Consider the following 24,363-nt stretch of genomic DNA (forward strand, 5'->3'; position numbering starts at 1 on the left):
CGATACTTTTCAAAATAAAAGAGGACCACAAAAAATGTAATTATTGGCTTCATTTTAACATAACATCTTATGATGCATTAAAGTTAAAGTACCATTGATAGTCACAAACACACTAGGCGTGGTGAAATTACTCTCTGCGTTTGACCCATCCCCTTGTTCCACCCCCTGGGAGGTGAAGGGAGTAGTGATCAGCAGCGGCGGCCGCGCCCGGGAATCATTTTTGGTGATTTAACCCCGAATTCCAACCCTTGATGCTGAGTGCCAAGCAGGGAGGTAATGGGTTCCATTTTTATAGTCTTTGGTATGACTCGGCCGGGGTTTGAACGCATGACCTACCGATCTCAGGGCGGACACTCTAACCACAAGGCTACTGAGCAGGTCAAACATATGTTTCTTATTGCACTCAAAAAATAGTTTTGTCATAAGATAAGATAGAGAACATATCTACTCTTTTAGTAGTAAGTAAGCAAACAAAGGCTCTTAATTTGTCTGTACGTTAATGTTAAATCTTACTAGTGAAAAGTAATCCCCGATTCCTATTTTCAACAGTCCGCTCATTTGAGCAGGAAAATGCTGAACACCAGCCCGGCATCTTTGTTTTCTACCTGTCAACTGTCAGTTTAGGCTGCTCGCCGGCTCCTCATCACCACTTCAAGATGGTGGCCGAATTTTTCGCGTCACAGCAGCCAATGCTGCGTCTACTTATAAGATGTCTATGGTTATAACGTCACGGCAATCTGTTGCGTCCACTGCAGTTCGCTACCTTATTCATACTTTTTGTCAAGTGATTTTTTTTTAAGCAGGGTTGCATGATGTACCAACACATAACGTTACGTTAGTCAATGTATCACACACAGTAACGTAACGTTAGACGGCGGTCAGCAGCACCGCGCATTTTAGCCACCTACAAAAAGACAAACATAGTCAAATAAAAGTCAGTTAAAATGTACACTATATTAACAATATGTGTACATTTTGCATAGGGCCCTGACATCTAAAAAGTACAACTCTGTTCATTGTTATGTTCACGTATTTGTTATGTTTTTCATGTGTACGCACACATCAACACACATACAGTACGAGATGAGATCAATAAGATAAGGTAAGAACAGGATAGAAACTGCTGGGTGTATATTGTAACGTCCCGGAAGAGTTAGTGCTGCAAGGGGTTCTGGGTATTTGTTCTGTTGTGTTTATGTTATGTTACGGTGCGGATGTTCTCCCAAAATGTGTTTGTCATTCTTGTTTGGTGTGGGTTCACAGGGTGGCGCATATTTGTAACAGTGTTAAAGTTGTTTATACGGCCAACCTTAGTGCGACCTGTATGGCTGTTGACCACGTATGTCTTGCATTCACTTGTGTGTGTGTGTGTTAAAGCTGTAGATATTATGTGATTGGGCCGGCACGCAAAGGCAGTGCCTTCAAGGTTTATTGGCACTCTGTACTTCTCCCTACGTCCGTGTACACAGCGCCGTTTTAAAAAGTCATAAATGTTACTTTTTGAAACCGATACCAATAATTTCCGATATTACATTTTAAAGCATTTATCGTCCGATAATATCGCCAGTCCGATATTATCGGACATCCCTAGTTACAACGGTCTTTACAGGAAGTGTGGTTGTTGGCGACGTTAGGGGACTTTCAGTGTCACCACACCCCATGGCCACAAGGGGCAGTGTCATCTTCTAGTCCAGCGCGCTCCCAAACCAAGTCAAAGCTGGGGGAAAAGGCTGCGATGGATGATGCAATGTTCTGTTGTGTTACTTACGTCACTGCCGTGGCCGTCACGCAGGTTGTAGGTGAGGTCGTGCTGGATCTCGCTGATGAACTTCTGGGCGTACTCGGGGTAAAGTCTCAGCACCTCTCGGAGGCCCTTCAGACTGATGTACTGAAGGTCGCAGTAGGTCAGCGCCTTGACGTTGGCGTTGGTTTTGATCACCTGCTCTTTGGTCAGAGAGTCTGAGCCGATCAGATCGCCTTTACCTGCGCACACGCAAACACACACATATAGGGATGATGAATCAATTGATTATATCAGTGATTCACAAGCTTTTTTCACCAAGTACCATCATGATGACCAACATTAAAATACAGTAGCGTAGTAGGCCTAAGTATTTGTTAAAACAAGGCAGAGGGTTTTTTTTTATGTCTTTTTGTCCATTGTATGTATAAATGGATGGATGCATGTAATAACGTATTGATAGATGCATAAATGGATGGATGGATAGATGCATAGATACATGGATGGATAAATAGATGCCGAATAGAAAAATAGATGTATAAATGAATGGATAGATGGATAAATAGATGTACTGATGTAAGAATGGATGTATAAATGGATTGGTGAATGACTATATGTATTGATGTATGAATGGATGTATAAATGGGTGGATGCATGTATTTTTGGAAGAATAGATCTATAAATGGATGGATGGAAGAATAGATGTATACATGGATGAATGCATGTATTAATGGAAGAATAAACATAAATGGATGGATGGATGGATGGAAGAATAGATTAATGGAAGGATAGATGAAAGTATTAATAGAATAATGGATGTATAAATTAATGGATTTATTCATGTAAGAATAGATGTATAAATGGATGGATGGATGGATATATAGATGAATGAAGGATAGATGGATGTATTAATAGAAGAATGGACGTATAAATGGATGCATGTATTAATGGAAGAATAGATGAATGGTTGGATGTAATAGATGAATGCGTGGATTGATAAATGATGTATTATAGAAGAATAAATGTATAAATGATGGATTTATTAATGGAAGAATAGATGTAGAAATGGATGGATGTGTTTATTAATGGAAGAATAGACATACATGGATGGATGCATTTATTAATGGAAGAATAGATGTATAAATGGATGGATGTGTTTATTAATGGAAGAATAGACATACTGTATACATGGATGGATGCATTTATTAATGGAAGAATAGATGTATAAATGGATGGATGTGTTTATTAATGGAAGAATAGACATATACATGGATGGATGCATTTATTAATGGAAGAATATATGTATAAATGGATGGATTGTTTATTAATGGAATAATAGACATATACATGGATGGATGCATTTATTAATGGAAGAATAAATGAACAAATGGATGGATGTGTTTATTAATGGAAGAATAGACATATACATGGATGGATGCATTTATTAATGGAAGAATACATGTATAAATGGATGGATGCATTTATTAATGGAGGAATAGATGTATAAATGGAAGGGTGCATTTATTAATGGAAGAAAAGATGGATGGATGTGTTAATTGAGGAATTATAAATAAATGGATGGATTAATGTATTAATTGAAGAAAAGATGGATGGATGTATTAATGGAAGAATAGATGTATAAATGGATGGAATGCCGAATAGATGAATGGAAGGATAGATGGATGTATTCATAGAAGAATATATGTATAAATGGGTGGATGGATCAATGGAAAATAGATGAATGAAGGCTAAATGGATGGAATAATAAAATAATGGATGTATAAATGGATGGATGCATGTATTAAAGGAAGAATAGATGTATACATGGATGGATGCATGTATTAAAGGAAGAATAGATGTATACATGGGTGGATGCATGTATTAATGGAAGAATAAACATAAATGGATGAATGGAAGGATATGTATATGTATCAATAGAAGAATGGATGTATAAATGGATGATGTATTAATGGAAGAAAAGATGTATAAATGGATGGATGTGTTTATTAATGGAAGAATAGACATATACATGGATGGATGCATTTATTAATGGAAGAAAAGATGTATAAATGGATGGATGTGTTTATTAATGGAAGAATAGACATATACATGGATGAATGCATTTATTAATGGAAGAATAAATGTATAAATGGATGGATGCATTTATTAATGGAGGAATAGATGTATAAATTGGAGGGTGCATTTATTAATGGAAGAAAAGATGGATGGATGTATTAATTGAGGAATTATATATAAATGGATGGATTCATGTATTAATGGAAGACAAGATGGATGGATGTATTAACGGAAGAATAGATGTATAAATGTATGGAATGTCGACTAGAAGAATGGAAGGATAAATGTATAGAATAATATACTGTATGTATAAATGGGTGGATGGATGAATGGAAGAATAGATGAATGAAGGCTAAATGGATGTATTAATAGAATAATGGATGTATAAATGGATGGATGCATGTATTAAAGGAAGAATAGATGTATACAAGGAGGAATGCATGTATTAATGGAAGAATAAACAGGGATGGAAAAATAGATGAATGGAAGGATAGATGGATGTATTAATAGAAGAATGGACGTATAAATGGATGGATGTATTAATGGAAGAATATCTGTATAAATGAATGGATGGATCGATGAATGGAAGAAAGATGAATGGAAGGATAGATATATGTATCAGTAGAAGAATGGATGTATAAATGGATGCATGTATTAATGGAAGAATATATGTATAAATGGATAGATGGATGAATGGAGGAATACATGAATGAATGGATACATTTATGTATTAATTGAAGAATGGATATATAAATTAATGGATGCATAAATTGATGGAAGAATAGATGAATGGTTGGATGTAATAGATGAATGCGTGGATTGATAAATGATGTATTATAGAAGAATAAATGTATAAATGATGGATTTATTAATGGAAGAATAGATGTAGAAATGGATGGATGTGTTTATTAATGGAAGAATAAATGTATAAATGGATGGATGCATTTATTAATGAAGGAATAGATGTATAAATGGAAGGATGCATTTATTAATGGAAGAAAATATGGATGGATGTATTAATGGATGAATAAATGTATAAATGGATGGATGCATTTATTAATGGAGGAATAGATGTATAAATGGAAGGATGCATTTATTAATGGAAGAAAAGATGGATGATGTATTAATGGAGGAATAAATGTATAAATGGATGGATGCATTTATTAATGGAGGAATAGATGTATAAATGAAAGGATGCATTTATTAATGGAAGAAAATATGGATGGATGTATTAATGGATGAATTATATATAAATGGATGGATTAATGTATTAATGGAAGAAAAGATGGATGGATGTATTAATGGAAGAATAGATGTATAAATGGATGGAATGTCGACTAGAAGAATGGAAGGATACATGGATGTATTCATAGAAGAATAAATGTATAAATGGGTGGATGGATGAATGGAAGAATAGATGAATGAATGCTAAATGGATGTAATAATGGAATAATGGATGTATAAATGGATGGATGCATGTATTAAAGGAAGAATAGATGTATACATGGATGGATGCATGTATTAAAGGAAGAATAGATGTATACATGGATGGATGCATGCATTAATGGAAGAATAGGTGTATACATGGATGGATGCATGTATTAATGGAAGAATAAACATAAATGGATGAATGGAAGAATGGATGAATGGAAGGATAGGTATATGTATCAATAGAAGAATGGATGTATAAATGGATGATGTATTAATGGAAGAAAAGATGTATAAATGGATGGATGTGTTTATTAATGGAAGAATAGACATATACATGGATGGATGCATTTATTAATGGAAGAATAGATGTATAAATGGGTGGATGTGTTTATTAATGGAAGAATAGATGTATAAATGGGTGGATGTGTTTATTAATGGAAGAATAGACATATACATGGACAGATGCATTTATTAATGGAAGAATAAATGTATAAATGGATGGATGCATTTATTAATGGAGGAATAGATGTATAAATGGAAGGGTGCATTTATTAATGGAAGAAAAGATGGATGGATGTGTTAATTGAGGAATTATAAATAAATGGATGGATTAATGTAATAATGAAAGAAAATATGGATGGATGTATTAATGGAAGAATAGATGTATAAATGGATGGAATGCCGAATAGATGAATGGAAGGATAGATGGATGTATTCATCGAAGAATATATGTATAAATGGGTGGATGGATGAATGGAAAATAGATGAATGAAGGCTAAATGGATGTAATAATAAAATAATGGATGTCTAAATGGATGGATGCATGCATGCATTAAAGGAAGAATAGATGTATACATGGATGGATGCATGTATTAATGGAAGAATAGATGTATACATGGATGGATGCATGTATTAATGGAAGAATAAACATAAATGGATGAAAGGAAGAATAGATGAATGGAAGGATATGTATATTATGTATCAATAGAAGAATGGATGTATAAATGGATGATGTATTAATGGAAGAAAAGATGTATAAATGGATGGATGTGTTTATTAATGGAAGAATAGACATATACATGGATGAATGCATTTATTAATGGAAGAATAAATGTATAAATGGATGGATGCATTTATTAATGGAGGAATAGATGTATTAATGGAAGGGTGCATTTATTAATGGAAGAAAAGATGGATGGATGTGTTAATTGAGGAATTATAAATAAATGGATGGATTAATGTAATAATGAAAGAAAAGATGGATGGATGTATTAATGGAATAATAGATGTATAAATGGATGGAATGCCGAATAGATGAATGGAAGGATAGATGGATGTATTCATAGAAGAATATATGTATAAATGGGTGGATGGATGAATGGAAAATAGATTAATGAAGGCTAAATGGATGTAATAATAAAATAATGGATGTATAAATGGATGGATGCATGTATTAAAGGAAGAATAGATGTATACATGGATGGATGCATGTATTAAAGGAAGAATAGATGTATACATGGTTGGATGCATGTATTAATGGAAGAATAGGTGTATACATGGATGGATGCATGTATTAATGGAAGAATAAACATAAATGGATGAATGGAAGAATAGATGAATGGAAGGATAGGTATATGTATCAATAGAAGAATGGATGTATAAATGGATGATGTATTAATGGAAGAAAAGATGTATAAATGGATGGATGTGTTTATTAATGGAAGAATAGACATATACATGGATGGATGCATTTATTAATGGAAGAATAAATGTATAAATGGATGGATGCATTTATTAATGGAAGAATAGATGTATAAATGGATGGATGTGTTTATTAATGGAAGAATAGACATATACATGGATGAATGCATTTATTAATGGAAGAATAAATGTATAAATGGATGGATGCATTTATTAATGGAAGAATAGATGTATAAATTGAAGGGTGCATTTATTAAAGGAAGAAAAGATGGATGGATGTATTAATTGAGGAAATATATATAAATGGATGGATTCATGTATTAATGGAAGACAAGATGGATGGATGTATTAATGGAAGAATAGATGTATAAATGGATGGAATGTCGACTAGAAGAATGGAAGGATAAATGGATGTATTCATAGAAGAATATACTGTATGTATAAATGGGTGGATGGATGAATGGAAGAATAGATGAATGAAGGCTAAATGGATGTATTAATAGAATAATGGATGTATAAATGGATGGATGCATGTATTAAAGGAAGAATAGATGTATACAATGAGGAATGCATGTATTAATGGAAGAATAAACAGGGATGGAAAAATAGATGAATGGAAGGATAGATGGATGTATTAATAGAAGAATGGACGTATAAATGGATGGATGTATTAATAGAAGAATATCTGTATAAATGAATGGATGGATCGATGAATGGAAGAATAGATGAATGGAAAGAGATATATGTATCAGTAGAAGAATGGATGTATAAATGGATGCATGTATTAATGGAAGAATATATGTATAAATGGATAGATGGATGAATGGAAGAATACATGAATGAATGGATACATTTATGTATTGATTGAAAAATAGATATATAAATTAATGGATGCATAAATTGATGGAAGAATAGATGAATGGTTGGATGTAATAGATGAATGCGTGGATTGATAAATGATGTATTATAGAAGAATAAATGTATAAATGATGGATTTATTAATGGAATAATAGATGAAGAAATGGATGGATGTGTTTATTAATGGAGGAATAGATGTATACATGGAAGGATGCATTTATTAATGGAAGAATAAATGTATAAATGGATGGATGCATTTATTAATGGAGGAATAGATGTATAAATGGAAGGGTGCATTTATTAATGGAAGAAAATATGGATGGATGTATTAATGGATGAATAAATGTATAAATGGATGGATGCATTTATTAATGGAGGAATAGATGTATAAATGGAAGGATGCATTTATTAATGGAAGAAAATATGGATGGATGTATTAATGGATGAATTATATATAAATGGATGGATTAATGTATTAATGGAAGAAAAGATGGATGGATGTATTAATGGAAGAATAGATGTATAAATGGATGGAATGTCGACTAGAAGAATGGAAGGATACATGGATGTATTCATAGAAGAATATATGTATAAATGGATGGATGCATGTATTAAAGGAAGAATATATGTATACATGGATGGATGCATGTATTAATGGAAGAATAAACATAAATGGATGAATGGAAAGATAGATGGCTGTATTAATAGAAGAATGGACATATAAATGGATGGATGTATTAATGGAAGAATAGCTGTATAAATGAATGGATGGATGGATGAATGGAAGAATAGATGAATGGAAGGATAGATGTATGTATCAATAGAAGAATGGATGTATGAATGGAAGAATAGATGAATGGAAGGATAGATGTATGTATCAATAGAAGAATGGATGTATGAATGGAAGAATTTATGTACAGTATACATTAATGGATGTAAGAATAGATGAATGAAAGGATAGATGGATGTATTAATATAAGAGAGGATGTATAAATGAATGGGTGTATTAATGGAAGAATGGATGAATGGAAGAATAGATGAATGGAAGGAGTGATGGATGTATTATTGGAAAGGGGGGATCTGGGGCTGAATGACCACAGAGGGGGAAGAATGAAAGCAGGAAGACGGCGTGTGGAGGAGGAAGTGTGATAAGGCGAGGTGACGAACAGGAAGTGAGGAAGGAGGTGGTGACAGACTGCATGATGGGAGGAGGGCTAAATGAGGATAGAACAGCATCCAACATCTTGTAGCATCATTCTTTCATCTGTGCTCATGTGCTCTCTCTCTCTCACCCGCAATGCCCCCCGCCCCTCTAACCCATACACACACACACACACACACACACACACACACACTTTTTGTCACACAGATGACAAGCCACCACCGCCAGCAGCTTCGGGGGAAATCTGGCGGTAATAATCGCCGCAAAAAACAAACAAACAAACATTAAACTGAGACTCAGACAGATCTCCCAAAGTGACACTTTGCAGAGTGAAGTTCTCAGTGTGTGTGTGTTTGTATGTGTGTTTGTGTGTGTGTGTGTGTGCATGTGTGATGTAATGTAAAGTAATGATTTGCAACATTTGTATCTACTATCTATTTTTTAACGCTGATACTGCATTGTATCGCCATCCAGAGAAAAGCAGGTCTCAGCAAATCTTTACAAAACAACAACAAGAAAAACACTTTCACAAGCGTCAAGTGTTTGCTCTAGCCACAGGTGGCGCCGTAACCCCCACCGTGAGGTTAATTTAGCCAATCAGAAGCTAGGAAAAAGCCATTTCCACCACAAAAAACATCAATCAATGAAAAGCAAGTCATTATTATAGTGTGTAAAAAAAAAAATATATATATATATATATATATATATATATATATATATATATATATATATATATATATATATATATTTTTTTTTTTTTTTTATCCACAAGAAACAATTTGCACATATGAGATGATGCGGCACATCATTTTTGTCTTTTTGGGGAAATGATAACTTTTGACATAAATGTTTATTTGTGTTCAAACGCATGAAAAATGCAGTTACATTTGCCTATAAGATTCAAAGTTTAAATGACACGTATCATTTCTTTCCTTGTCCTCCAGAAGCCATGCTCAAGGATGAGTTGGATCATTTCGCTTAAAGAGCCTCTGGATGAAGTCATTTCTAGTACTTGTGTTACTAATCCTGAACGCACTGCGGTGATTTACGAGCACGGTGAGAGTCAGGGTGGACGCTGAAAAGGTTACATCATCGATCATCAGTCCTCCTTCCATTAAGACGTGTGCAAGTGTGTGTGTGTGTGTAAGTGTGTGTGTGTGTGCGTTGATAACGTTAATGGAAAGGGCATGATTTAAGATGGAAAAAAAAAAGAAAAAAGCAGATGCTGCAAGCTTGTTTCATTTAAGTATGAACTCAAATGACACTAAAAGTCGCCTAAAAGGCCTAATTTGCATCAGCGTCATTACATGTAGTTTATACATCTCTAGTATTGGACTGAAGAAACTGATGCATTATTCACAGAAACATGAAAAGTCACTTAGGATTTAATAATGATCATGTTAAATTGATATGTCACCAGTATTTATTATTACATTGGGTGAAAAATTCAGGTATTATGGTCAGAGGGTGACAATATAATCAAAATATTTGTTATTTATTAATTGATTTAAATTCAAATAAAATGCATATCAATCATTAATAATGTTGTATTGATTTGATCTTATATTGTATATTATTATTTATTATATATTATTATATTTGTCATAAAAATATTATTAATGCAGTTACAGGTAATCAGTTGTGATAGATTTTTATTAAATGATTTAATTGAACTTATATGTATTTGTATTCAAATATGTACAGTATTTTTTTTCAATGTATATTTAACTTTGTATCAATATTATTTTATGTAATTTGTTAGCGTTATTATAATGAAATATAATGAATTCAATTAAAGGTAATTAAGATAGGATACATTTCTTAAATTTATGATACAATAATGATTATAATCTGTATGATATTTTTTCTATTTTCTAAATATTTATATTACCCATCCATCCATCCATTTCCTACTGCTTGTCCTTCTCAGGGTCACAGGGGGCCTGCAGCCTATGTCACATGATTAATTTATATTTAAATTGCTTGATTTAAGTTGTAATCATTTGCCTCTAAACTTACATTTATGACACATTTATAGTTAAAGTATTTCATTTAGGTCTCTAGATTTATGATATATTGATCTTTAAATTGTTTAAATTTAAGTTTTTATTTTAGTATTTATATCTAAATTTAGACTTGTGACGATTGTACGGGATATTTGAATTACTTAATTTAAGTTATATGTATTTCTTCTTCAATTTTTATTTGTGATGCATTTATATTTGAATTATTTGTGATTAATCTATATTTAAATTAATTTAAGTTGTATGTATTGAGATTTAAATCTAGATGCATGATACATTTATACTTAAATTATTTACTGAATTTAAATTGGATGTATTTCTATTTAAAACTATATTATATTAATTATATTAATTATTAATTATAAAATTATATTATTACAAATTGTATTTAAAGTACTTAATTTAAGTTGTGTGTATGCATATTGAAATTTAGATTTGTGAATCTTTATTGATAATATTTCATATAAAATTAATTATATCTCATATAATGAATGATTATTAAGTCAATTATAGTTCGTCCTGAAAAATACTGGAGCGTTGGCAAAAAGTAATTAAAAAAAAAATAGTTATATTGTCAATTGTCAGTTATCTTCGTGCTGGATCAATTTCACTGCAAAGTGTTTATGAAACAGGACTTGAAATTATGAATTGACAAATACGCTGCAGGTTGTTTGGTAAGAAAAGCAAATACAACACGTGTTTGGGAGTAGCAAGGCTGTGCACACACTCTCCAGCATTAATAATCCAAATGTTTTAATAATGTAATAGCTTTTCTCTTCATTTTTAATAGCAGTGCAGCCCAGCGCTGCATCGATTGATGTGTGTTCGTGTGTCATGATCAAGATCAAATACGAGCCGTTGGCATTTGGAGCTAGATCCGCTTTAAAACACACGCACGCACGCACGCCGACATACGGAATCATTTCAACACATTTTGACCTTTCAGGGAACTGATGTTGGAGAAGTGTACATGTGTCTTTGCTTATCACGTAAACATGCACAAACACACGTGCACAAGATGAAGGTAGGTGGGGGATTCACCTTCATCCCTGCAGTTACACACACACACACACACACACACACACACACACACACACACACACACACACACACACGCACACATGCATTAAAACCCCGTGAAGGAATTTAATTTGTCGGTAAAATCATTCACAACCAATACATCAAATTATTATTGTAAAACAATGTTAAAGGGGAACATTATCACCAGACCTATGTAAGTGTCAATATATACCTTAATGTTGCAGAAAAAAGACCATATATTTTTTTAACCGATTTCCGAACTCTAAATGGGTGAATTTTGGCGAATTAAAGGCCTTTCTAATATTCGCTCTCGGAGCGATGACGTCACAACGTGGCGTCACATCGAGAAGCAATCCGCCATTTTCTCAAACACCGAGTCAAATCAGCTGTTATTTTCCGTTTTTTCGACTGTTTTCCATACCTTGGAGACATCATGCCTCGTCGGTGTGTTGTCGGAGGGTGTAACAACACGAACAGGGACGGATTCAAGTTGCACCAGTGGCCCAAAGATGCGAAAGTGGCAAGAAATTGGACGTTTGTTCCGCACACTTTACCGACGAAAGCTATGCTACGACAGAGATGGCAAGAATGTGTGGATATCCTGCGACACTCAAAGCAGATGCATTTCCAACGATAAAGTCAAAGAAATCTGCCGCCAGACCCCCATTGAATCTGCCGGAGTGTGTGAGCAATTCAGGGACAAAGGTCCTCGGTAGCACGGCAAGCAATGGCGGCAGTTTGTTCCCGCAGACGAGCGAGTTAAACCCCCTATCGACCCTAGCTTCCCTGGCCTGCTGACATCAACTCCAAAACTGGACAGATCAGCTTTCAGGAAAAGAGCGCGGATGAGGGTATGTCTACAGAATATATTAATTGATGAAAATTGGGCTGTCTGCACTCTCAAAGTGCATGTTGTTGCCAAATGTATTTCATATGCTGTAAACCTAGTTCATAGTTGTTAGTTTCCTTTAATGCCAAACAAACACATACCAATCGTTGGTTAGAAGGCGATCGCCGAATTCGTCCTCGCTTTCTCCCGTGTCGCTGGCTGTCGTGTCGTTTTCGTCGGTTTCGCTTGCATACGGTTCAAACCGATATGGCTCAATAGCTTCAGTTTCTTCTTCAATTTCGTTTTCGCTACCTGCCGCCACACTACAACCATCCGTTTCAATACATGCGTAATCTGTTGAATCGTTTGAGCCGCTGAAATCAGAGTCTGAATCCGAGCTAATGTCGCTATAGCTTGCTGTTCTTCCCGCCATGTTTGTTTGTGTTGGCTTTTTTTAGGGATATTACGTGATGGGTAAAATTTTGAAAAAAAAATTCGAAAAATATAATAAGCCACTGGGAACTGATATTTAATGGTTTTAACCATTCTGAAATTGTGATAATGTTCCCCTTTAATGTTTACGGTAGATTCTGTAGTCAATCGATTATGTATATGCCCAGGAGTAAACAAAAAAAATGCAGGTTTCACTACACATCTTAAATTAAAGCTTGGACCTCAGCCAAATCTCTGTCAGTCAGCTGTAAATTTAAGTTTTCAGAAAATAGGCTGACCTAGTGTTAAAATGTGCGTGATGTTAGCATGGTAGCTTACTACGCTACACTAGTGTTGCTAAAATTTGGGTGCGCCTAATTTTATGTCGCAAAATTACTTTAGACAATGGTAGAGTGTATATGCAACAAGTCGATAAACACAGCTCATTAGCATTAAAGCTAGTGACACACAAAATGGCGTGTTTGAAGTAGAGTTTGATAAAAAAAAAAACATACTGAAACTGTAAATTGCAGCACCAAAGCTATATTTTACACCAGTGTTTTTCAACCACTGTGCCGCGGGAGATTATCTAATTTCACATATTTGGGGAAAAAAATATTTTTTGCAAACCAGTAATTATAGTCTGCAAATGATGTGTTGTTGTTGAGTGTCGGTGCTGTCTAGAGCTCGGCAGGGTAACCGTGTAATACTCTTCCATATCAGTAGGTGGCAGCCGGTAGCTAATTGCTTTGTAGATGTCGGAAACAGCAGGAGGCAGTACGCAGGTGAAAAGGTGTCTAATGCTTAAACTAAAAATAAAAAAAAGGTGAGTGCCCCTAAGAAAAGGGATTTAAGCTTAGGAAAGGCTATGCAGAACGAAACTAAAACTGAACTGGCTACAAAGTAAACAAAAACAGAATGCTGGACGACAGCAAAGACTTACTGTGGAGCAAAGACGGCGTCCACAATGTACATCCGCACATGACAGTACACCTACTTTGAGACAAGAGCTATATTGATGCATGTTTGGTTATGGTTTAAAGTCATATCCAACAATGGCGACAACGACCTTTTACTGTCAACTGAGTTTCGTTTTTTAATGATTTCTGCTGGTGGTGTGCCTCCGGATTCTTCCAATGCAAAAAATGTGCCTTGGCTCAAAAAAGGTTGAAAAACACTGTTTTAGACAACGGACTTCCAGTACACTACTGTAAGACCTTTGAGATAGATCTACAATTGCTAAAAAAAAAACATGTAACATACCGTATTTTCCGGAACATAGGGCGCACCGGATTATAAGGCGCACTGCCGATGAATGGTCTATTTTTTATGTTTTTTCATACCAAAGGCGCACCGGATTATAGGGCGCATTAAAGGAGTCATATTACTATAATTTTTTTCTAAAATTAAAACACTTCCTTGTGGTCTACATAACATGTAATGGTGGTTCTTTGGTCAAAATGTTGCATAGATGATGTTTTACACATCATCTTCAAGTCGCTTTCTGACAGTCGCTTCAGGATGCGTCATTTTGTGGGCGGTCTTATTTACGTGGCTCACCTTCGGGAGCGTCTTCTCCCCGTCATCTTTGTTGTAGCGGTGTAGCGTGCAAGGACGGGAGTGGAAGAAGTGTCAAAAGATGGAGCTAACTGTTTTAATGACATTCAGACTTTACTTCAATCAGTAACGGAGCAGCATCTCCTCATCCGGAAACAACACCAAAGCCGGAAATGTGTCCCATGAAAAACCTTCCGACCAGAACGCTCTAATAACTAAAGTTCCTTGGGTGAATAATGTAAACTCACTACACCGGTATGTTTTAGCGCTTTCATGGCGAGTTTACTGACGGATATAAGTAATAACTTTCCACTACTTTATATTAGAAATGGCAACAGCGGAGGATGAATGTCCCATAACAAGAAGATAGAGAAAAAGAAGTAGCTTATCGACTACAGTGTCGGCACGGACTACAAAGGCGGACGCGCAATTTTTCAGGACTTATCCAGATCCCAAATACAGATCAGCAGGTACCATTAGGTAAGAAAAGTTGCTTTTGCATAATATTGCAAAAGAAAACGCCAGATAATATGTCTTACCTTATACACACACCATAATAATACTCCTATGTTGAAGCACAGTACAATCCAACAAGCGTTGCGGCTTCATAGCTTACCAAAGTCGTACTAAAACATTTTTGATAGATTTTTGAGCACCGTGTATAATGTTGTAATGTAATGTGTGTGTAATATTTTCAATGGAACATATGCAATGTTGGTGTTGTTTACTTGAGTCATATTGCAGTCTACACATATCTCTTATGTGTGACTGCCATCATATTGCAGTCTACATGTATCTCTTATGAGTGACTGCCATCTACTGGTCACACTTATCATTTCACCATATACCAAATAAAATAGCTTTGACACTGGTAAGCACAACCAAAATGATTCCGTACATTAGGCGCACCAGGTTATAAGGCGCACTGTCCAGTTTTGAGAAAATGAAAGGATTTTAAGTGCGCCTTATAGTCCGAAAAATATGGAATGTGTGTAAAGTGTAAAAAGAAATTAACCACGGCAAAAACACCACCCAAGGTACTCACTCACCCAGTATAGCGAGGACGGTGTTGTCCTTCAGGACCTCCATGGAGCCCGAGCACACGAAGTAGATGGCCTGGAGGGCGTCGCCCTGGCGGATGAGGAACTCGCCGGGCGCGCAGAACGACGTCTTGATGATGAGCGAGAGCGAACGCAGGCACCCCCTGCTGGCCGACTCGAAGAGGGGCAGCTGGAGGAGCTCCTTGTTCAGGTGCATGGCGATGTCGGCCCTCAGCTCATCCGGGAAGTCCTTCAGGAGCTGCCAAGAGGCGGAGAGTTACGTTGCATTCAGGGCTGCTGGGAAGTCGGACAATCCTGCATGGAGCTTGAAAAAAAAAAAAAGATGGCTGACGACCGCAATAAACCAGTATTTATCTGGTTTGCCTGGAGAAAATTTGACTGATGTTTAAATATTATACACGAGAATCTGTTTATCAAACAGGAACATAACAAGGGAGTGATGGATCAACTATCTCTTTATCAGCAAGCTTAACTGTGCTGCTCTGACAACATGCGCACACATACAGAAGTCACATTGGTGCCCTCACAAACTATCAGAAATTGCAAAAATCCTTAACCCTAACAACCATATTGCTATATTGCTATAAACATTTAAAAAACAAAAATCCACCCACGTGAACAACAGCAGAGGACCTGAAGGTAAAGGAAGCAGCAGGCAGAGAGAGAGAGAAGGAAGGAGCGGGGGGAGCACACACGAGCACACAAGAGCACATGTGTGTTGTACCGCTGAACGAAGTAGTGTTGTTTCCTCAGCTGTGAAATAAGTCTGCTTTGGCATGTTTTTCGAGAAAAATCCGGTCTCATCACAATTAAATATTTCTGTAGTACACTGCAAAAAGTCAGTGTTCAAAAACAAGAAAAAAAATACAAAAATGAGGTTTTTTATTTGAACTAAGCAAAATTGTCTGCCAATACAACAAGAAAATCCGGCTTGTCAAGACTTTCCAAAACAAGTCAAATTAGCTAACCTCAATGAACCATACTTGCCAACCTTGACACCTCCGATTTCGGGAGGTGGAGAGAGGGGGGTGCATGGTTAAAAGGGGAGGAGTATATTTACAGCTAGAATTCACCAAGTCAAGTATTTCATATATATATATATATATAAGAAATACTTGACTTTCAGTGAATTCTAGCTATATATATATATATAAATAAGAGAAATACTCGAATTTCAGTGTTCATTTATTTACACACATACACACACATAACACTCATCTAGTCATTGTTGAGTTAAAGGTTGAATTGCCCATCCTTGTTCTATTCTCTGTCACTATTTTTCTAACCATGCTGAACACCCTCTCTGATGATGCATTCTGCTTCGTCTCCTTGTGTGCGCAGTTGTGCACTGCACTCTCTAAAAGCCCTAGATGTTATTGTCACATATGCATGTACAGTAGATGGCAGTATTGTCCTGTTTAAGTGTCACAACATTGCTGTTTACGGCAGACGAACTGCTTTACGGTAGACAAAAACGTGACTGCTGTTGTGTGTTGTTACCGCGCTGGGAGGACGTTAATGAAACTGCCTAACAATAAACCCACATAAGAAACCAAGAACTCGCTCTCGATCATTCTACAGTTATAACGTCATTGGGCAGGCACGCTGTTTATATTGTGGGAAAGCGGATGTGAACTCAGGTCCGCATGGAGCTGGAGGGGGCGTAGCCTCCAGCTCCGCCTGAATTTCGGGAGATTTTCGGGAGAAAATTTGTCCCGGGAGGTTTTCGGGAGAGGCGCTGAATTTCGGGAGTCTCCCGGAAAATCCGGGAGGGTTGGCAAGTATGCAATGAACCCAAAAATACCTTAAAATAAGTATATTCTCACTAATAACAAGTGCGCGTTTCTTGGTAGAAAAAAAAGAGACCTTTTTGTTCAATATGTTGAAAAATATTCTTAAATTAAGTAAATACTAGTGCCATTATCTTGACATAATGATATGCGCTCGGCATCATGATTTTTTTTTTTCATGCTTGAAGTAAGAAATTATTACTTTAAAAAAGTAGTTTTATACTTGTGAGTGTTGATGACACAGCTTTGCAACAGTTGATATTCTAGTTTCAAGCATGTTTTACTCAATATAGGTCATCAAATCTCAGCAACAAGCTGTAATATCTTACTGAGATCATTTAGGACCAAAACACTTAAAACAAGTAAAACATTAACATAAAATCTGCTTAGTGAGAATAATTATCTTATCAGACAGAAAATAAGCAAATATCACCCTTATTTGAGATATTTCATCTTACTTAGATTTCACTTTTTGTAGTGTAAAAAGACTGCTTTGTCACTTTTTCCATACTTGTGAGCACCACTATTGTACTCCTCGCAAATAGAGTAGTCTTTTTCTTTTTTTTAACTCTCCCTCCTTCTTTTCATGCTAGTCTGTTGTCTTTCTGAGACTCCCATTGAGCAGGAACAATCAACAAAACCTGTCAAAAGGCAAAACAACAAAGACAAAAAGGCACACACGCTGAAGCGCTATAATGTACCAGTCGATCGCCAGCCAGGCATAAAAACAAAAAAATAGACTTAAAAATGAGCAATCGTCAATCTTCACTCTCACGTCACTGGCGTCACTTGATTGACAGCCACAGTGCCTTGAGGATCTTGTGAGATGACGCTGCTGCGAGTTCAGTATGAAGAGGGAAAAAAATGGCTGGCAGGAACACGAGAAGCACGTTTTATTTCAACAGACTGTCGCGCCGTACCTGCTGTCAAAACAGTTCCTGTTTTCACTTTAAAAGTGCTGTTCAAACCTGCCCGCGCTAATAAAATAAGGGTCTGAGAAAACTAGCACACAGAAGCTAGCAAGCTACGGAGTTTGCCGTCAATGTAATTTTTGTAAAGGGTATAAAATCGAGTACCGTACTATAAGTCGCAGTTTTTTTCATAGTTTGGCCGGGGGTGCGACTTATACTCAAAAGCTACTTATGTGTGAAATGATTAACACATTAGCGTAAAATATCAAATAATATTATTGATCTCATTCACGTAAGAGACTAGACGTATAAGATTTCATGGGATTTAGCGATTAGGAGTGACAGATTGTTTGGTAAACGTATAGCATGTTCTATATGTTATAGTTATTTGAATGACTCTTACCATAATATGTTACGTTAACATACCAGTTGGTTATTTATGCCTCATATAACGTACACTTATTTAGCCTGTTGTTCACTATTCTTTATTTATTTTAAATTGCCACAAGTATAAAACTACTTTTTTTTAAAGTAATCAATTCTTATTTCAAGCATGACAAAAAAAAATCATGACTTTGACAAAAAAAATTCTCATACTTAAAACAGATGACAGCCAAATGGACTTTGCTGTTTTATTTCCAATGAAACAATAGAACATAGGTACTCATATAGTAGTACAGTTGGCACAGTACAGTAAACTGACAGTTAATATTTAAACATTTAACATGTGACATTTCTAACAATTTTGAACAGAAATAGTTCATGCACATTCAGATAATTTCTTCAAAATTACAATAAAAACATTTTTGGCCGGGGGCCGGGCTGTATACATGCGCACTAATTGACTGAAAGAGCACGCACTTGGCGCAATGATGTCATGTTATCGATGGAAAAATGCATTTTTAGACCATATGATTTGCCTGAGCGGCTAGGACAGGGGTCGGCAACCCGCGGCTCTAGAGCCACATGCGGCTCTTTAGCGCCGCCCTAGTGGCTCTCTGGAGCTTTTTCAGAAATGTATGAAAAATGGAAAAAGATGAGGGGAAAACAATCTATTTTTTGTTTTAATATGGTTTCTGTAGGAGGACAAACATGACACAAACCTCCCTAATTGTTATAAAGCACACTGTTTATATTAAACATGCTTCACTGATTCGAGTATTTGGCGAGCGCCGTTTTGTCCTACTAATTTTGGCGGTCCTTGAATTCACCTTAGTTTGTTTACATGTATAACTTTCTAGGACGTGTTTTATGCCACTTCTTTTCCTGTCTCATTTTGTCCGCCAAACTTTTAACGTTGTGCATGAAAGGTGAGTTTTGTTGATGTTATTGACTTGTTGGCGTGCTAATCAGACATATTTGGTCACTGCATGACTGCAAGCTAATCGATGCTAACATGCTATTTAGGCTAGCTATATGTACATATTGCATCATAATGCCTCATTTGTAGCTATATTTGAGGTCATTTAGTTTCCTTTAAGTCCTCTTAATTCAATTTATATCTCATGACACAATATCTATATGTAATATGGCTTTTAATTTTTTGCGGCTCCAGACAGATTTTTTTTTGTATTTTTGGTCCAATATGGCTCTTTCAACATTTTGGGTTGCCGACCCCTGGGCTAGGAGACCCCGAGAGTAACAAGCGGTTGCCTTGTTGACTACACAAAACCAGTTTGTGTTTTTAGTAGAAGTAAATGTAATGCTGAGCGCATATCATTATGTCAAGATAATGGCACTAGCATTTACTTCATTTAAGAATATTTTTCAACATATTGAGCAAAAAGTTCTATTTTTTTTTTCCCAAGAAAAGTGCACTTGTTATTAGTGAGAATATACTTATTTTAAGGTATTTTTGGGGTCATTGAGGTTAGCTAATTTGACTTGTTTTGGAAAGTCTTGACAAGCCAAATTTTCTTGTTTTATTGGCAAATAATTTTGCTTAGTTCAAATAAAATACCCCTCATTTTTGTATTTTTTTTTCTTGTTTTTGAACACTGACTTTTTGCAGTGTGCCTTTCCTAAAATATCTTTCTTCTGTCTTCTGATTGGCTGATAACCTGCATTTAAGGCTATTGAGAATTGTGTCCAGGTCCAAGACCTGTACCGACCCCTTATGGACCAGAAAGACACATACACTGGAAACTGTCGCCAGGAAGGTTGCCTTATGAGTGTTCCAAGTGCTAAAATGGTCTCACCTCGCTGACGTCGATGCCATTGTTAACCGACCAGGTGGTCTGGAAACACTCCAGCATGCGTTGCTCCAAAGCTTTGGGCAGCCGATGGACGCGGATGAAGTCCTTCAGGTCCTTGGTGCGAGTGTGGTAGAGCGAGCGGCGCGAGTACATCCTCTGGATGATGGCGGTCACGTTGCCAAACACCACGGCGTGCATCAGCGCTGAGTGATGCACACAGGAAAGAGGGAAACTTAGGTTAGACTTGAGATTAGTCAGTGTACAGCTGGTGCCGGTAAGTTTACTCGAACCCTCTATATCAACTTTTTATTGCTCAAAAAGCACACTTGTCGTCCTCTCACATAAGGCAGACCTACTTCCTGTTCCTGTTTACAGGGCTAGGACTTTTGGGTAGTGTAGTATAAAACCATTTGGCAACCCACTGGCGTCCTGGCTTCCCAGTTTGCATGTATATATACATATATATATATGTATGTATACATATATATATATATGTATATATATATATATATATATATATATATATATATATATATATATATATATATATATGTATATGTATATATATATATATATATATATATGTATGTATATGTATATATATATATATATGTATATATATATATATATATATATATACATATATATATATATATATATATATATATATATATATATATATATATATATATATATATATATATATATATATATTTAAGCTTTGTTTATCCAGGGTAATGTAATGCTGCCCAAGCAAAGAGGCAACATTTAAATGTTAGAGATGTTAATGCGTGATGATAATCTCCAAAGATGTCCGATAATATCGGACTGCCGATAAATGCTTTAAAATGTAATATCGGAAATTATCGGTATCAAAAATATATATATATTTTTTTAAACGCCGCTGTGTACACGGACGTAGGGAGAAGTACAGAGCGCCAATAAACCTTAAAGGCACTGCCTTTGCGTACCAGCCCGGTCACATAATATCTACGGCTTTTCACACACACAAGTGAATGCAAGCATACTTGGTCAACAGCCATACAGGTCACACTGAGGGTGGCCGTATAAACAACTTTAACACTGTTAAAAATATGCGCCACACTGTGAACCCACACCAAACAAGAATGACAAACACATTTCGGGAGAACATCGGCACCGTAACACAACATACCCAGAGCCCCTTGCAGCACTAACTCTTCCGGGATGCTACAATATACACCCCCCGCTACCCCTCACCTCAACCCTCTCTTTCAGGGAGAGCATGTCCCAAATTCCAAGCTGCTGTTTTGAGGCATGTTAAAAAAAAATAATGCACTTTGTGACTTCAATAATAAATATGGCAGTGCCATGTTGGCATTTTTTTCCATAACTTGTGTTGATTTATTTTGGAAAACCTTGTTACATTGTTTAATGCATCCAGCGGGGCATCACACCAAAATTAGGCATAATAATGTGTTAATTCCACGACTGCATATATCGGTATCGGTTGATATCGGAATCGGTAATTAAGAGTTGGACAATATCGGAATATCGGCAAAAAAGCCATTTAAAGGACATCTCTAATAATCTCTCATCGTTTACTAACAAAAATGAATGCTATCAATCACTCTCAACAGTTCACAAATGCTTTTAACGTGCGGGAATAAATGTGTTGGAACATAAATGAATGTTTGAGGTGGACCAACACTTTTCAAGTGTATAAAATACATGGAGTATGTCTGCGACTTTTGGATGGCAAAGCAGACAGAGAACAATGAGGAAGGCTTTGGTGGTATTTCTGTCTATAATCATGATTAATTACGACTGTTATTGGTTTTACCCAATTAAAGCAGCACAGTCATTTTACAATGAGCTTTTACTGTGTGGTATGCATAAAATGAGTAAAACATCAATAGTATTTCAGTGTATTTTTTTTCCAATATTTGTTGAAATCCTTTGAGGATAAAGTTACAGGGTAATTTAAAATATTGATAATTTTTTTTATAAAATCACAGGATGACTCAGTTTTATTAAAAAAACGCAACTTTACTAAGAAAAAAATAGCTTTTGCAAGTACAGGCATTTTAGGCCACAACAATCACAATCAAAAAGCCTGCAAAATCCTGAGTGGACTAAATATTGTCTAAACCAGGGTTTCTTAAACTGTGGTACGTGTACCACTAGTGGTATGCAGGCTCCATCGAGTGGTATGCTAAAGAATCACTTGATGAAATCTTTAAACACAGTGTTACTCTTCAAACTGTGTGTAATGTAATATACTTGCCAAATAGATCCTCTGCTTGGTTTTTAATGAAGACATAGGCCTACTACACTACTGTATTTTAATGTTGGTTATCATGGTGGTACTTGGAGAGCCAGGTGTTTCCTGAGGTGGTGCTTGGTGAAAAAAGTTTGAGAACCACTGGTTTAAATAACTGGCGACACAAGTAAGTCGCCAGATAATTGTGTTTGGTCTACATCAGGGTTCCCCAACCTTTTTTCCACCAGGGACCGGTTTAATGTATGCATTATTTGCACGGACCACCTTTCTACGTGTGGAAGATAAAAACAGCAAATAAATCAGCATGAAAAATTAGCCTTTGGCTATAATCTGGCACATTAACATTTTATATGTCCATTCATGTGCATTGTCCCATGTACTATAACAAAGTTGTAATATACATCTATTAACAAGCTTATTGGTGCGTTTAGTGGGACAGGCAAAAGTTAAGTCGGAGAAAATGCGGTAGTTTAGAAATTAATTAATGTTTCTGTGCCGCCCGGTAGGAAATTCGTCACGGACCGGTGGTTGGGGACCACTGGTCTACATGGTGCATGAGTGCTGCCGGCACTAGGGAGATGCGGTTTGTTGCGCTAAAACATGAATCCTAACATGCACTTTGAACATATATAATCATGATTAATCATGGTACAGTATGTCAGAAAAATTATCAAAAAACTTTCCGTTCTCTGAGTTCCCAATGAACAGACAAGAGGCTGTCTTTGTTGCACCAAGCAAAGGCTTGGAAAATTCCATAGTGTACGATGGGAGGAGACAGGATGGGGGTTATCTATTGTCATCCAAGACCTGCCCAGGCTGAAGCCAGGACCAGCCCAAGCCCGAGGCATCTTTTTCTTTCGTGTTAATGTGACCGAAAACAATGACTGTACATACTCCCCATTCCTTTAGAAACAGCTGTTATGTAAACAGGAAATATCCCCGTTTCCATATGAGTTGGGAAATTGTGTTAGATGTAAATATAAGCGGAATACAATGATTTGCAAATTCTTTTCAACCCATATTCAATTGAATGTACTACAAAGACAAGATATTTGATGTTCAAACTCATAAAGTAAATTTTTTTTTGGCAAATAATAATTAACTTAGAATTTCAAGGCTGCAACACGTGCCAAAGTAGTTGGGAAAGGGCATGTTCACCACTGTGTTACATGGCCTTTCCTTTTAACAACACTCAGTAAACGTTTGGGAACTGAGGAGACACATTTTTTAAGCTTCTCAGGTGGAATTCTTTCCCATTCTTGCTTGATGTACAGCTTAAGTTGTTCAACAG

At 36.0% G+C, this 24,363-nt stretch overlaps 1 protein-coding gene across 1 annotated transcript in view; it reads right to left on the bottom strand.

The window, feature by feature from the left end:
• Positions 1-24,363, bottom strand: part of kcnh3 (potassium voltage-gated channel, subfamily H (eag-related), member 3) — a 96,982-nt gene that overhangs the window by 20,408 nt on the left and 52,211 nt on the right. The window contains exons 8-10 of the mRNA XM_061970828.2: positions 20,813-21,012; positions 15,902-16,151; positions 1,769-1,983 (exon numbers count right to left, since the gene is read on the bottom strand). Coding sequence (XP_061826812.2) covers positions 1,769-1,983; positions 15,902-16,151; positions 20,813-21,012 — 665 coding nt within the window. The remainder of the gene's footprint in view (positions 1-1,768; positions 1,984-15,901; positions 16,152-20,812; positions 21,013-24,363) is intronic.

Source organism: Nerophis lumbriciformis, linkage group LG13 (assembly GCF_033978685.3).
Source record: "Nerophis lumbriciformis linkage group LG13, RoL_Nlum_v2.1, whole genome shotgun sequence".
Lineage (NCBI taxonomy): Eukaryota > Metazoa > Chordata > Actinopteri > Syngnathiformes > Syngnathidae > Nerophis > Nerophis lumbriciformis.